The sequence below is a fragment of the Pongo pygmaeus genome, chromosome 3, assembly GCF_028885625.2.
Source record: "Pongo pygmaeus isolate AG05252 chromosome 3, NHGRI_mPonPyg2-v2.0_pri, whole genome shotgun sequence".
Taxonomy (NCBI): domain Eukaryota; kingdom Metazoa; phylum Chordata; class Mammalia; order Primates; family Hominidae; genus Pongo; species Pongo pygmaeus.
This window is the reverse complement of record NC_072376.2, coordinates 19,658,615-19,673,981: the sequence shown is the minus strand read 5'-3', so window position 1 is coordinate 19,673,981 and position 15,367 is coordinate 19,658,615. Positions and strand designations below refer to the sequence as shown.

Sequence of the window (15,367 nt, the reverse complement as noted above, 5' to 3'; positions counted from 1 at the left end):
AGGTGCACATCCTTGACTAAGTGGTTTATCATTGTTTCATAGAAGTTTTTGCCCACCTTTGTGTTGTTCACATAAACTACAGAGTTCTTTTAAATTAACAATGTATCGACTAATGATATACATTCTTTTTATTTAAGAATGCTAAATTCTTAATTTAAGAATTAAATTAAGTGCTAGAAAAAAATGGAAATTCTATTTCCAATTAAGTTTTGAATTGAAAATATAGAGAATGATTTGACTCCTTTTAAAAGCAAATTCAGTCAGCAGCAAATTCTTGGAAATAAAAGGGAGCTTTTATAAACATAAGCATGAAATTTAGTCAACACATGAAACCACATGGCGATTTAAAACACTTGTACTGCCAAGATTGTTTCTAAGAGTATACACAACAATTTAAGGACATATTCCTGTGATGGAATAATTGCTATTATGTTTCTGAGATAGACTCAGACCTTAGACATCCCTGACCCAGGTCATCAATTGCTTAGTACTTGTAAAGATAAAAGATGCCATTTGACCCAGGAAAGTATTAGATGCATTAATCCACAGAGAATAGCACATGTTATATTGTTACATTCTAAAATACGAAACCATTTTTTTTCATGGTTTTCAACTTAACTCTGCACACTGTAAGAGTAAGTCAGCAAACACAGTAAATCATCCAAACAATGCAACAGAAGAAATGAAGCCCATAGCAAGAGAAGACAGGGAGACCTGCTATATAATAACCTCTGTTTTTTTTTTTTTTTTTTGAGAGCGAGTCTCATTCTGTTGCCCAGGCTGCAGTGCAGTGGCACAATCTCGGCTCACTGCAACCTCTGCCTCCTAGGTTCAAGCGATTCTCCTGCCTCAGCCTCCCAAGTGGCTGGGACTACAAGTGTGTGCCACAACGTCCTGCTCATTTTTGTATTTTTAGTAGAGACAGGGTTTCACCATGTTGCCCAGGCTGGTCTCAAACTCCTGGGCTCAAAGGATCCACCTGCCTCAGCCTCCCAAAATGCTGGGATTACAGGCATAAGCCACTGCGCCCAGTCTATAATAACTTCCTTATTATCCTCATAATCCGACTGCGAATGCTTCAGATACAACTGGAGCTATCAAGACAAGCACACATTGTGTTCCTTTTAGGACACTGTGCCAGCATTTGGTACTTGAAGACTTTTGGTAAGCTGAATAATTAAAAATCCAATGTGATTAGTTACAACTCTGAGTCTTTAAGATAAGATTTCATGAATATTCCATGATGATTTCCCAGGCGTGGCTATCACTCTTATAATTCTATGACTCAGGCCAGGTGTGGTGGCTCACACTCACGCCTGTAATCCCAGCACTTGGGGAGATTGAGGCAGGTGGATCATGAGGTCAGGAGATCGAGACCATCCTGGCTAACACAGTGAAACCCTGTCTCTACTAAAAATACAAAAAATTAGCCAAGCGTGGTGGTGGATGCCTGTAGTCCCAGCTACTTGGGAGGCTGAGGCAGGAGAATGGCATGAACCTGGGAGGTGGAGCTTGCAGTGAGCCGGGATTGCGCCACTGCACTCCAGCCTGGGTGACAGAGTGAGACTCCATCTCAATAAATAAATAAATAAATTAATTAATTAATTAAATAATTCTATGACTCACTTTCTTGGGCCCTGATGTATTTTGGGAGCCGGGTGGCCCATATTGATGTCAATAATTAAATATGGCATTTTTATGCTTAAACATACTGCCTAGTAGTCACGGCATCCTATAACACAAATTTATAGGTCAACTTCTTGGGCTTTATAATATTTATTTCATAAAGTGTTTCAATAAATGTATACACCTTCAAATATTTTTCATGTTACATGTCACTAAAGATATTTGCTTAAAGTTATGGGAACAGTCTTACTTAAAAATTTTTCTGTCTACAGCCTTATCTACAGTACTAAATAACCTATGTTTTTCATTCCAAAAATAATATGTTTGTGATATATTTAAGAAGTGAAAGAATATAGACAAGTAGAAAATTAAAAAAAATTATATTAGTCCCTTATTCTAGCCACCCCTTCTTCCCACTCAAAAAGTTTCTACTCATTGTCTTCTAACAATAGATAAATTGCATTTCAGAGGCCCATTTTATACTGTTTGTCATAGCGATGCATAGATTAAAGATCTGAATGACTGATTTGGCATATTGTTTTCAGATTTTATATTTTGTCAACATTCCTTTTTACCGTGTACACGCAGTGAAATCTATGTAACTTTACAAGAAAGAGGGAGACTAAAATGAAAATCATAATAGACTTAAAAGGCAACTAACCTTTTTCCACCTCATTCAGATTAGCAGCTGGCAGCGACAAAGACAGAAGAGACAAAAGACTTTTTACATTGCAATACAACAGCAGAGCACAGGAAGCCAATGCGCAGCGTTCACAACAGAGAAGCAGGGGTGGGCGAGTGAGCTGAAGCAAGGCTTGGATTTCTTACCTACAGCCGGGCCACATGCACAAACATGGAGAAAATGAGGCAAAAGGTAAACGCCATCGCAGGGAGCTAGAGGTCTGCGTCTAAACCAGGTGATGGAACAACCAGCAGTTTTACTGTTTAAGATGGACACTGAATGGCTTGTGCATGGGCGTCAGAGATTCGGAAAACAAAGAGAAAACGGGTACACAATGGAAAATTTAAAGTGGTCTGAATATTTTCCACAAAATGTGTTCTAAGGCTTTACACACCCAATTTGCATGGAGATGTTCATTTTATGGAATTTATGTAATCCCATTAAGTGAAAGAAGGGCTTAAAATGTGATCAACTGTGTCATACTTGTATGTGGTCCTGTAAGAATAAGAGTTCATTGAGACACACAGTCTTGATATAGCAGATCCAGGGTTCTGACTGCTGGGAAATATACAAAAGCACATTTTTGAATTAAACACCTAAGTTAACACTACAGCCTAAAAAAAGTGTCCATTTTTTTAAAAAACAGGGGTGCCATATTTATAGTTTTTATTTGTATAGGTGTTAGGTTTATGTTATTTCAGGAATTCCTTGGAAATTTAGCTCCAAGAAGTGTCTTGTCTTTAGAAAGAAGATGATCATGATTTAAAAAAAATAACCAAACAAAAAATCAAAACCAACAAAATCTCTCAAGCTACAATTAAAACCTTAGATTTAATTTTAAAATTATTTGTTTAACAATTCTGAAGTCCTACTTTCTTAATAGTATAGGGATGTTAATTTAGATACATAGTGAATTCAACTTTTCAAAAGTTAATCTTACCTAAAATATACTAGTAATTGGCAGTCATGCATTACACAACTGGAAGCACAGATGATGAACTGGAGTATATGGAGAATGGTTTTGGTGACTAGGGTGGTGAAGTCACAGCAAGATTTAAATAACAGAAAAACAGTATTTGCCCTTACAATTCATGCTATCAATCCCTGGAGCAGGAAAGAGCAGAGAATTTTCTCCTCTAACAAATCAGTAACTACTTACTGTGATATTTTGGTCACACAGGGCTTAAATAATGTTTAATAAATTCCCCATTGGTGGCCCATTTTATTTTAAATATTTCTAGTCATGTTTTATAGTCTGTTCGTCACATAACTTCTCTGTCAGATTGCTCTCAGATCTCTGAATTTGTTTCCATTGACATAATGTCCATTCTGACTCTTGACATAGGTGTCAAATACAAAAACTGTCACCATAATAATTTACAAGCTTTTTTCCTGTAAGGCATTATTTGTTCTTATTAAACAGAGTTCACTTCTCATTGTATGCCTTCGGGATATAGAATAAAAAATTTTCAAAGGAAAAAGCAACTTGTTACTAGGATGATTTTTAAACACTGACAACATTATTATATTCCCTGAGCATAGCAGGGCTTCTGCTCCCAGATCTCATGCTCATTAACCAGATTCCAAACTCAAATTTTAAACCATATAATCACATTATAAGAAAATTCCTCCTTAACTGCAGACTTGGATGAAGCAGGATATAAAACTCTAGAGCCTCATTCATACTTCCCCATAATTAAAGGTCACTTATGTGTCAATGATTTCAAAATCTGCAGATGGTTGTCTGAAATTTTGTAAATGAGCTCATTTCATGTGTACACAAAAATACTACAATTAATAGATGAGTTATACATTTGCCCCATTTAGATATCTTCTCTCATGCCAAATTGTCAAACTCTTCATGGCCCACAAGACCCATTCCAAAGATAAAATGGTCATATCTTCATGTTCTGTACGCCATGCACTTTCTGTTTAGTATTTTTGTTGATTCTTTGCCCAAATTAAGGCAAACTGACATTTGCAATAGTTATAAGTAAAAAGACTAAAACAGTCCCAGTTCTTGTGGAGAGCCAAATGGCTCTTGACAGATATTCATGGCAAGTTCCCAGATGACAGCTTTTATAGATGTCACATTTTGGCTAAAAAATGGTTTGGCTAAGCTTTAGGTATTTATGATATGTTTCAAAGAAAGAGATCTGACATAGTTGGGGAAGTGAGGCTTCAAAACACTTCTCCAAGGAAACTGCTCTGAACTGACACTTAGAATAGGAGAAAACATGTGTTCAAGAGGAGCAGGTGTAGGGAGGGAGCTGGGGAAATGAAGGGTGAGCAGGTAAGACAAAGACTCAAAAGAAATGGATAAGAATAAGGAATAGCAAATCTAAACCCAAAGCAGGAGGACTCCTCCAAACCAACTCAAAAGAGTCCTCAACCACCTTCTAGAAATTTTATTGTCAAAAAGACACATAAGAACCTCATTGCAGTTGTGCTCCAAAGCCTAGGTTTTCATCAGGAAATATATATATATATATTTATATATATATATATATATTCCTGGTTCTGTGCTTAGAAAGGTATTGGTTAGGCAAAGCTTGCTTGAAATGCTTGGGTCCAATTTGTCTGGTGCAGTGACAGTGGGTTGGTTTAAGGAGGCCTCCAAAATTAACTGGGTTCTTAAGCCCTTTCTATAGTGATCAGGAAAATGATGGAAAAAGAGAATTATTCTATCCTAAGAAGGTACCACGTAGCAGATTTTAGTGCAAACATTGGGCTTCTTGGACAAGTCTAAATTAGCCCATCCAATGAAGTTCAATTCTCAGGGTAGCCCAAAGGGCTCCAGAATTTGTGGTCACAGGCTAATGTCAAGTTTCTGAGGTGTGATAATATTGGTAATATTAGTGTGAAAGTCAAAGCTATGTAACACTTACATTCTTTCCAGATACTCTAGAAAGGTGCATGTTGAATATACTTGCTATTCTTTGTTTATGTAAAATATCAAATAATGCTAAAATTCCACCCACTAAGCAGTCGAAGGGCCATGGACAACTACTAGAAGACTTGGTAATATAGCATGTTCAAATTTCTACTGGAGACTTAGTATGCTATTACTGCTTTACATGACATTGGGTGCTTTATTGGTGCCAAAAAAATAAGAATTAAAAATAAGACCCTAGAAAAGGCAGCCTTCAGAGTCACTCAAACAGATCTGGGTTGCCAAAACCGAGCCTCATTATTCTACCTAGCATTTTCCCATCAAGAAAGGTACCTAGTAAAGTTCAGTTTGGGTATTCCATAAAAGCTTCCATTTTAATAATTTTCCAACAAATCCCTGGGAAAATTTAATTATACAGATGTATGTTCATCTTTCATGTTGTGACATGTTAACTCCAGTCACCTGCATTGTAATTTCATCCTTTGATTTTGTCGCTATGTATTAAATTATATGAAAACAGATATAATAAATGAAATGCACCCTGAAAATGAAAACGGTAACTTTGAATAGAGTGACTAAAATTACTTCTCCATTTTTTTCTTACAAATAAAATGTACAACTTTCTTGTTTTTCCTTTGTCAATGTTAAGTGATTTATTAAAGGAAAAAGAGCATATCTATGAAGTTTCTAATTCAGAGCCACAAAAAATAAAAATAAAAAATCAATTCTGACAAAACAGACAAGTCATAAACTTGATGTTGACTTTAGAGCAAATTGGTTTGAATAGGGAGGAAATTTAGCAATTAATACCTTAATGAGATGTGTCATCCAAAGAAACAGTGTTAGAAAAAAGGGGATAGTCTTATAAGACTATCCAAAGTGCTCAATATCTTCCTGACTTTTATTTTGAGGGACATGGGTTACTAGAGGCAAACACTCACTAGCAAAGACACAAGTATGAAGATGAATGATCTCAAAAGCTTAATTATGTTTTGGCTATTAAATAAATGCCCTCTTTTCACACAGGTGCTGGGGGTTGGTTTGCACAGGAAAAATGGTTTGCACAAAAATGCCATTTAATTGTGGGACTAAAAGCTTTAGCACAATAGCTTCTTTTATTACTGGATAGCATGGCTTCATAATAGATGCATGTGTTTGAACAGAGATTCCTGGGTCTTTTATTTGGTTAGCTGAAACTATCTTTAAGTCCTTATGTTATTTACATTACATCTGATTTTCAAACAACCTACCATTTATCAAATAAAAAAAGATTTACTAAACATATATAACATAGTTCCAATGATGCTTTCAAACAGATATACTGATCGAAGGCAAAATATTTCCTGTTATTTGTACCTGTGTACTCAGGTGGGCAAAGGCATGTGTAGTTATTAATGCCATCGACACATGTAGAATTATTTTCACAGTCATTATCTTCACAGTCATCAATGTTGACTTCACAATTTTCTCCTTCAAATCCATCAGCACAAATACACCTGAATACCAGAGGAGAAAATGCAGAAAACATCTTTTTGTTGCATTTTAAAGTCATGTGGTCTAAATATTGAAAAAAGCATAATTACACTCATCAACCACAGAGCTTTTAACTACCAGAAATTGATTTTTTAAAATGCTTTTAAATGACATGTTGTAAACATCAATTTAAGGTAATATCCACCAAAGCAGAAACTGTTCAAAAAATAAAATTTACGCCGGTTGCAAGAAGGCAAATGGTTCCATGGTCTTAAAAGTCAACAAACCCACTGTATTTGCAGGTCTAAAACATAAGCAGTTTTATTCTACAGCCCTAGATATCTTAATCTTGAGTTGTGTTCTAATAGAATAATTCAGGCTTCTTTGCTCATAAATGAAGAGGAACTGGTTCTGATTTTTAAAATTGCAACATCTACTAACATACGTATAATGTCCTTGATGTTTTGAAACAAAAATAATCCGAAAACAAAATTTTGTCTTCCTTGCAATTACAAAATGTGCATGTTCTCTTTGTCTTAAATACAATCCTTCATCTGGCATAAAACTATCTTGAGGATGCATCAAATAATTTTTGAGTAAAGTCTAGATGAATAACAGACAACTTCATAACAGAATGCAGCAGTGAAGTCTATTTCTTCCAAAAAGTGAAATCCTAACAAGTTTTAGTATTATATTAGCATTCTTATGTGACATTATTAGTGTCATTTAATAAAGAGCTCCAGTTCATAATTCATGAAGTACATCTGAAGTAATTGTACCATATGATTAAATAACTCCAGATTAAAATCATTCACAGCAAGTCTGTCTACTTACATTGTGTCTTGGAAATAAATCATTAATTTTCTGTTTCAGTGGGACCTATATCTTGTCATTACACACTGTCTGTTAAAGCAATAAGCAAAACAACAGATGAATATATGACTAGCAGTAGGGGACTAGTTGGCTATTAATTAGTATAATGGAGCCAATATTAATAATTTGTCTTGCCCTAATCTGACCTGATTAACCATAATGTGCACATGTGTATGTCTGTAAATTAGTTTTGATTTTGTAGCATCCTGAGCTGAGAATGCTGTGGTGTCTCCATTTATTTTTTATATTGCAAAATCTCTGAGAAGGACCAATACATATTGCCCTTTCTCTGGAATTCTTTGAAAAATACTGTTCTTTGATTTGAAAAGGAAAATGCGTGTTGGCTTAGTTATCTTTGCTCCAATACTTCAGACACAGATGATCATAGAGTAATGACCTACCAGAATCCATCTTCTTCTCCTTCTTTTAAGTGGCAAGTTCCTCCATGTTTACATGGGTTACTGATGCAGGCATGAATCGGGACATCACAGTCCTGCCCCTGGAGAAGAAGGGGCAAATAAAGTCGAGTAAAGTAGTTCTCGGCACATACAGAAAGCAGAGTAGAATAATAAAGGCACACCAAGAAAAGTTATGTTTTCAAACTGTGACTCTTAAAGTGCTTTTACTTACCTTGAAACCATATGGACAGGTGCATCGGTAAAAGTCAACTGGATCACTATTACATGTGCCATCATTTTTACACGGATTTGATAGGCAGGGGTTACATTTAGCTAGAATATTGACATCCACAGGACCTGAAAATTAATTTAAAAATATGAGCAACTGATGCTCTTCCAGTTTACTTATAATTACTTGTATGGCTTAACATAATGGTAAATTTCGTATAAAATTATTATTGGTCACATATCTGTATGTGTCTCTCATCCATGACAAGCCAGAAATCAGCATCATCCTATGATGTTCAAGAATGCAACAGGAGGTCTTCTCAATTGGATGTACTGTGAGCCTCTCTGAGGTCAGTGTGGGACTCTGAGTTGGTATCTGATGTTAATGGTGCCAGTGTCACAAAGTCCCCTCATGGGCTGACTAGTTTATGTGGATGTGTTTCTTGGCCATTGTCTGTACTTTAACCTCCTCCTGCTTCATGGAAATGCCTATTGTTAGTCCCAGAGAAGACTATGTGTGTGGGTGTGGCGTGGGGTGAGCAAATTTTATAAATAAGTAGAAATTTAACACTATAATTAAAAACACAATACAATGCACCTGCCCAGGTAACATTGACTCAGCAGTACGACTTTCATATAGAAGACACAAAACAGTGCCACTTTATGCATATGGAGATAAACCAAAAGTGTAAGCTTCATTATAATCTCTCTCATTTCCTTTTGATTCGGTTTATTTGTTGGTTCATTTGCACAATACGTGATGGGTGATGTTTCTGTATCTTCCTCTCCAAAAAGAAAACATCTTTGAAATGATCTTTACTTGCAATCTCATGTTTTGGGAGACATCTTTAAAAAACTTCAAGAGGCGTACAAGGTCTCGATTAAATGCATATTTAGCCACAGCCATTTTCCTTTGTTCACACATACTTATTGGACAAATGACTAACAATGTGGAAACTGTACTGTCCTCAATAAAATTATGTTCTACCTATGCTACTTTGTGCATTCTGTGTGAGAGCTCACCACAATGCGTTTTGACAAATGTGTCTGACAAGGACACTGACATCTTTGTAAAACACATACATTTCTTACTGTCAACATTAATTATATTTCACTCTGTAGTATAATCTCTCTGTAGTTCTTTATCTTCATGGGAACAAACAGCAATAATTCTAATTGCATGTTTTATCACATGCAATTTCTAGCAAAGTTATCTGGATAATTACAGAGCAGCTCTGCACCCCCACCATTACTGCTCTAACCTTCTAAGGTACCTTCACCAAAAAGCTATATAACTTCTACTCACATAAACTATCTGCATCAAATTATTCTACAGATTAGAGCCCACGTTTGAGTTGTCGACCTACCGAAAGAAATCATGTATATAAGAGAACTTGAATAAATATGGTGGCCACAGAGATTCATTGTATTCATTCTTCATATCCTTTACCCTGGGAAATACTAGTACATATTCAAGTAATGGTATTGAATTAAAATCCATGAAAATGATAGTGTCCTGCAGTGTTTAGTTTTTCTATCCATTAAAAAACTCTTGAAATGTATCCACATAGAAATTCTGTTTTTTGTTTGTTTGTTTGTTTTTAACCATTAGGTGAAAGTTGACTGTTCCTAGGATGACCGTATTAAGGGAAAGAGGTGGTGCTTACTTCTTCTAGTGATGCCTCAGTCACTAGGAGAGACTGTGCCAGTGCTAAAGTCCCTTACATTTTGTCTTGGTAACTAGAATAACTAAAGGAGTCTCTATATCAAATTACAGCTGGGAAACTGCTGGCATTAATTCTGAAGTAAAGTAAGCTCCATAGAAATTAAATTTCTCTCCACCCTCCCCAATTTATTTACCAATTAAGGGCAAAAAACTTAGCTGTTCAGCACACTGCAGAAATGAATGGTGACAGTGAAAGCAGTTAGTTAAATTAGCATAATACCTAACAATAAATGGTTTTGTTTGCTAAACTTATATATGAGTCAGCAAGAGGAAAGAAAATAGCTCATTGCTAGCGGATCCCTTAATAGTTTACAGGAAAGAACCTAATTCAGAACAAAGGCGTAGGATGAAACGGTGAGGAATGTATGCCAGCAAAACAGCAAGTCAGCAAATGCAATGACTATAAGCATTTATCTGGCCACATCCCAAGGCCTTGAGAAAAAATGTCTTTTGGCCTGTTACTGTGCTTTCAACCTTGTAAGGCTATGGTTTAAATAAAAGGAGTTTAGGGTTGGCAGTTTGTAAGTTCATCCTGTGGAATGTGACATGTTCCAAAAATTATCTTTGAGTAATTAGATGAGAAATTAAGAGAGTGTCTTAGGGAAGAAAATGGAATACGTTTTGAAGAATTTAATCAAGTATACTGGCAGCATCATTGCCTGGCTGAAGTAGTTCATATTCATTTTACCACATACTGGGGATTTATTTAATAAATGTCCACTGGACCATATCTGATTAATAATCACTATCTAATTTCTTTGCATTTTATTCAAGACCAAATTTGGTTTTCCATAGAAATAATTATGCTGAATTATTCTCATATCTGGAATTTGTTATGGGAGATTGTCGCCCCCTCATATATGTTCAGTTTAGCTAAAAAAAAAAAAATCAAGATAACAAGCATTCTCATATACTCAGGACTCTTTTAACAACTTCTTAAACCTGCTGAACTGATTGTGGCATAGGGTTTCGGAACATAGCAAAATACTGAGTTCCAACTTCTTCAGGTTGGTAAAGCTCATGACTACCAACTTTACCAATGGTAAAGTTAGCTATCATTCTATTTGCTTCTTGTTTTTCATATCTTTTTAAACCCAGTTATTCAACGATCATTTCTTATTTCTAGTACTTGAGTTTGAGTGAAGGGTAATACAAAAGATGTTTGTAAGTCAAACAAATTCCACATAGCAGCATCTTCTCATATCTCTAAAGGTCTAAACATGATATAATTTCTTTTCCTATTTTATGTAGCTTGTAATTCTCCTTAACCAAAAATCCTTTTCAGAATGTGATTTTTACATCTACCTGGTTTATCTAAATCCACTTGTTTCTATAGTCTAATCTCTTGAAATGATATTCCTTGCATCTGGCTCTCCTCCCATTCATCTCCCTGTCCATATTTTGCCCTTCTAAGTCCATCTTCTGTCTTCTATTTGCATCCAACTTGTGATTCATTTTCTATCCACTACACTTTCTCAGAGCACCTCTCCTGAAATCTTCTTATTCAAGGAGAATGACAACTTTAATCTGTTTATACAATAAGGAGATGACATCAGAGCTAAAGAGAGATGCCAAATAAAGTCAGCATAAAATGGGGGAGAAGAAGCACCCCTCTCCACAAGCAAGCCAACACTTGGCAGAATTTTCCACACTCGATTAGTCCTAGGTGAAAAGATGTCCATAATATGTAGCAATCTTGGGCATAGGATCTGAAATCCACCAACCCAGGTTAAACCCAGATTTACTACTTAAGTGTGTGGTATTAGGATAACGGCAGCCATTCCAATAGGTTGTTTTAAGATGTCAATGAATGTCAAGCAGGGAACCTAGTGAGATCAAATACAAAATTATGGCAAGTACTGACACTCTTAGACTTCCAGAGAGTTGGAGTAGGTAGGAGGAACAAAAAGTGTTTTATTTAAAAGGAGAAAAGCAGTCATTTTCTTGTTTGTCCAAATTTCAACACAGACAAAGGCAAATTAGATCTTGCTGTTTATCTATTCATCACAGGCTCCCTGAGAGGCTTCTATATATGCTAGGAGCTGCTCAAATTTGGGGAAACTACAGGGACTATTATGAAACCCATGGGAAACAGAAGTGGGCACCGGGTACAACACTGAGAGTTAATGACTTTAAGCTGTTAAGGAATGCAACTGTGATTTACAAATTAGGTGTCGACAAGCACTGGAAATAATAGTACACCTTTAAGAAACAGAAGAGGTTCTCTTTGTTCTTTCATTGCTGCTTGGTAAAGAAGTGCTATCTTTAAGCTTTTCTCCTTTCTAAAGCTAATTGGTTCCAAGAAATGTTAACACATTGTTAACAAATTAGCTTTCATGAGATGTGTGCCATGGAGGGGAAAGGAAATGTAGCTTCAGGGGTAAAGATGTTTACTAACGTCACTGAAATGAAGGAGAACAGTCGAGGCGAACTGGATTGATTTAAGATTTGGTTTTGATTAAGAGAGCACTATAGTATTAGCTATATGGGTGGAGGGTGGAGGTGTGGAGGTGTGGTTAGCTTAATAATTCAAAGGGAAAATGAGAAGAAAGTTTGGTTAACAATCTGTCTCTGTCAGTTACTTTAATCTTTAATGGAAGAACTGTTGGACCTCGGATCCATTAAAGCCTGTAGGCAGACTAGCTTACTTGACTAAAATCACTAGTTATGCACCTGACACCACTATTGCTACCCAGTGAGTACTGTATCTCATTTTGATTTATTACCAAAAGCTCCAGACAAAAACTTCTAGCTATATTCTAGAATCTGCCTTCATTCTGGCATCCCTTGGAAACATGGGTCAAATAGCAAAATACTCTAGCACTGCCCTTGTATCAAGCCAGAAGTACATCAAAGGCAACTCAGGAAAACATCCTGGGGATATTTGATGTTGGGTATAATTAACCAAAAGAAGGTTTTTATTTAAAACCAATGCTTTTACACTCCACTTGCAATTACATTCTGGCATTTCTCTAGTGTTATTAATAATACCAAATGCATATTTGTTAACAACATTCCATCATTAATTTATCAAATATTTACTGAGCATCTACATTGTGCCAGGGACTAGGCCAGATTTTAAGAGACCAAAGACAAGTGAAACGCCTGAATTTCTGCAAAAACTTACAGTTTAGCAGTAGAGACATACATGTATCAATTAGAGAGTGGATGTGGGGAATGAAAATGTATGTCTTAGAATATGTGTTTTAAGTATCTGCAAGCCATCAAGGGAGAAGAATCCACTAAGTGAATGGCAATATGAATGTGAAGTTCTTAAGAAAAGCCATGGCTAGAAATTTAAAGGCATGGATTGAAGTCTACTGATAATTTAATAGGGCTAAAGATAGAACGCCACATGTCTACATGAAAAAGTGGGTGAAAAAATAAAAGGAATGAGGAAGCCAAGAGATTGTAGAGGACGGAGAAGTGGCCACCAGTGTCGAAGATGTAAAGAGAGCAAATAAATATAAGTAAAAAGAAGCCACTGAAATTGGCAAGATAGGAGATACTGGTTCTAGTTTCAGTGGAGGGGTGGAGACGATCTCCAGATGACAGAGGTTAAAATCCTGTAAATTTGCATTGCAAAAATCATTAGCTAAAAACACAAAGGCTAAATTACCACACCTTTTGGATTACCAGGCTTGGCCATTCGCAACACTTACATGTGACTTTGTGCTACTAAATGAACTTCCTGAGCCAAAATTAAATGGAAAGGGCAATAATTATTTTATAAAATCTTTGCATTGGAGAGAATATGAATGTAAAACATATAAGAACAGAGCATTAATTGCTAGTTCTCTTTACCTATTAAAATAAATATCTGTTAAGTTTTTCTCAGTGTTTCAAGTTTTAAAAAGTATAATAAAAGAGCCCCCTCTTTTTTAAATGGTACGTTTAGCAGATTACCATATCCAAACCTGAATGTTCTCTTTAGCCAATGAGCAAATCAAAACCTCCAAAATCTAAGGTAATTTCCAAGATACAACTATGTACTAGTAATACTAAATCTGAAAATGTAAAAAAGATTCGACCAAGTTCTAAATAATGCTTCAAAACTGATCTAACTGATCAGTTTTGAATAATTATTATTCTAAATGATGCTTCAAAACTGATCTAAATAATGCTTCAAAACCGAATTTTTCATTGCTTTAGGTTGGGCTCAATTATTTAATCACCTTCATACTTAATTCAACGACTAAGGACAATATCAATAATTTTAAGACACAGAACAAAAGCTCTCACTCAAGCCTATCAAAAACTCATCCAAAATGGAAAATGTCGATCTTGCTAAGAAAAACAATAATATTACAATATTATTGCTGAGAATTCTGAAATTTTTCACAGGAATTCCAGAATCTAGAGGATTCCTAACATATAAAATTAGAGGAAGAGATCAACCACAGCATGCTAAATGTTGATTATCGTGTGTTATGCCAATGTTTCAGGTTTCTTTGATCCTTCAGCTGGCCTTTACAAATGAAGTAATGAGGTACATTCAGCACCATATCCCGGCCTTTCTTTTGAGCTCATGGCTACCAGACCCCTCCCCTTTTGGGCCTCCTCCCCTCTTTGTGTTATATTCCATTTGATTCAAAAGAAGAATTTCCTGTTGGCCTCTTGGACCTGACAGTATCAGTTACAATTCCATAGTCATTCGGTATGGATATATTATTAGCATCTTATACATATTTCTATCACCAGACTTCCATACCATTTTTTAGAATTATCTATTTAAAAGTATCTATCAGTAGAATATCAGGTCCATGAGGACAGAGGTTTTACTCCGAATTGTTTATCGTTGTATTCTTACCACCTAGACACAGTGCCTTGAACATTGTACGAACTTGAATAATATTTGTTTAATGAATGAATAAATATATCATTCATCTCCATTAGTCTGTTCACTCTTCGGCACATGTAAGTCATCTCCATTAGTCTGTTCACTTGTTAGCATATGTAATTATTTAATAAATGTCTTTCAAATAAAAAAATAATAATTTAGTTGCCTCCATAGCTAAAACTTCCTGAACCAAGAGAAATAAAGGGAATATTAGAAATTAACAATGTTCCACTTTCCACACTGACTTTCTCAATGACTATCTGGAGAGGACAAAAACTGTTTTATTGCAGACGGCTTAATCACTCTAACGTCATCTTATATTTAAAAGATGAGGACAGGACATTTGGGTTATAAAGACAAGTCATGGCCATCTGCTTTCCACTCAGGGATGCTCTATCTGGGTATTAATTAAATATGATCTGATAATCAATTTCTTCCTGTTCATTTATTTCTGTTATGCATCAAAACGATGAGAGTTTACCACAAAGAAAACACTTTTTTCTTTATTAAAATAATTAATGACTCAAAATAACAGCATGGCATGGCATCCTCTAGCAGAAAGAAACATTTAAATTGTATTTAAATATAGCTATGTAAACATGCATTCAATTAAAAATATTTGTCTTCC

The 15,367-nt window shown here is 35.5% G+C and overlaps 1 protein-coding gene across 2 annotated transcripts in view; it reads right to left on the bottom strand.

The window, feature by feature from the left end:
- Positions 1-15,367, bottom strand: part of SLIT2 (slit guidance ligand 2) — a 368,435-nt gene that overhangs the window by 44,952 nt on the left and 308,116 nt on the right. For both annotated transcript variants that reach the window (XM_054486451.2, XM_054486452.2), the window contains 3 exons: positions 8,178-8,302; positions 7,949-8,046; positions 6,558-6,697 (listed from right to left, as the gene is read on the bottom strand). In XM_054486451.2, the coding sequence (XP_054342426.1) occupies positions 6,558-6,697; positions 7,949-8,046; positions 8,178-8,302 (363 nt within the window). The remainder of the gene's footprint in view (positions 1-6,557; positions 6,698-7,948; positions 8,047-8,177; positions 8,303-15,367) is intronic.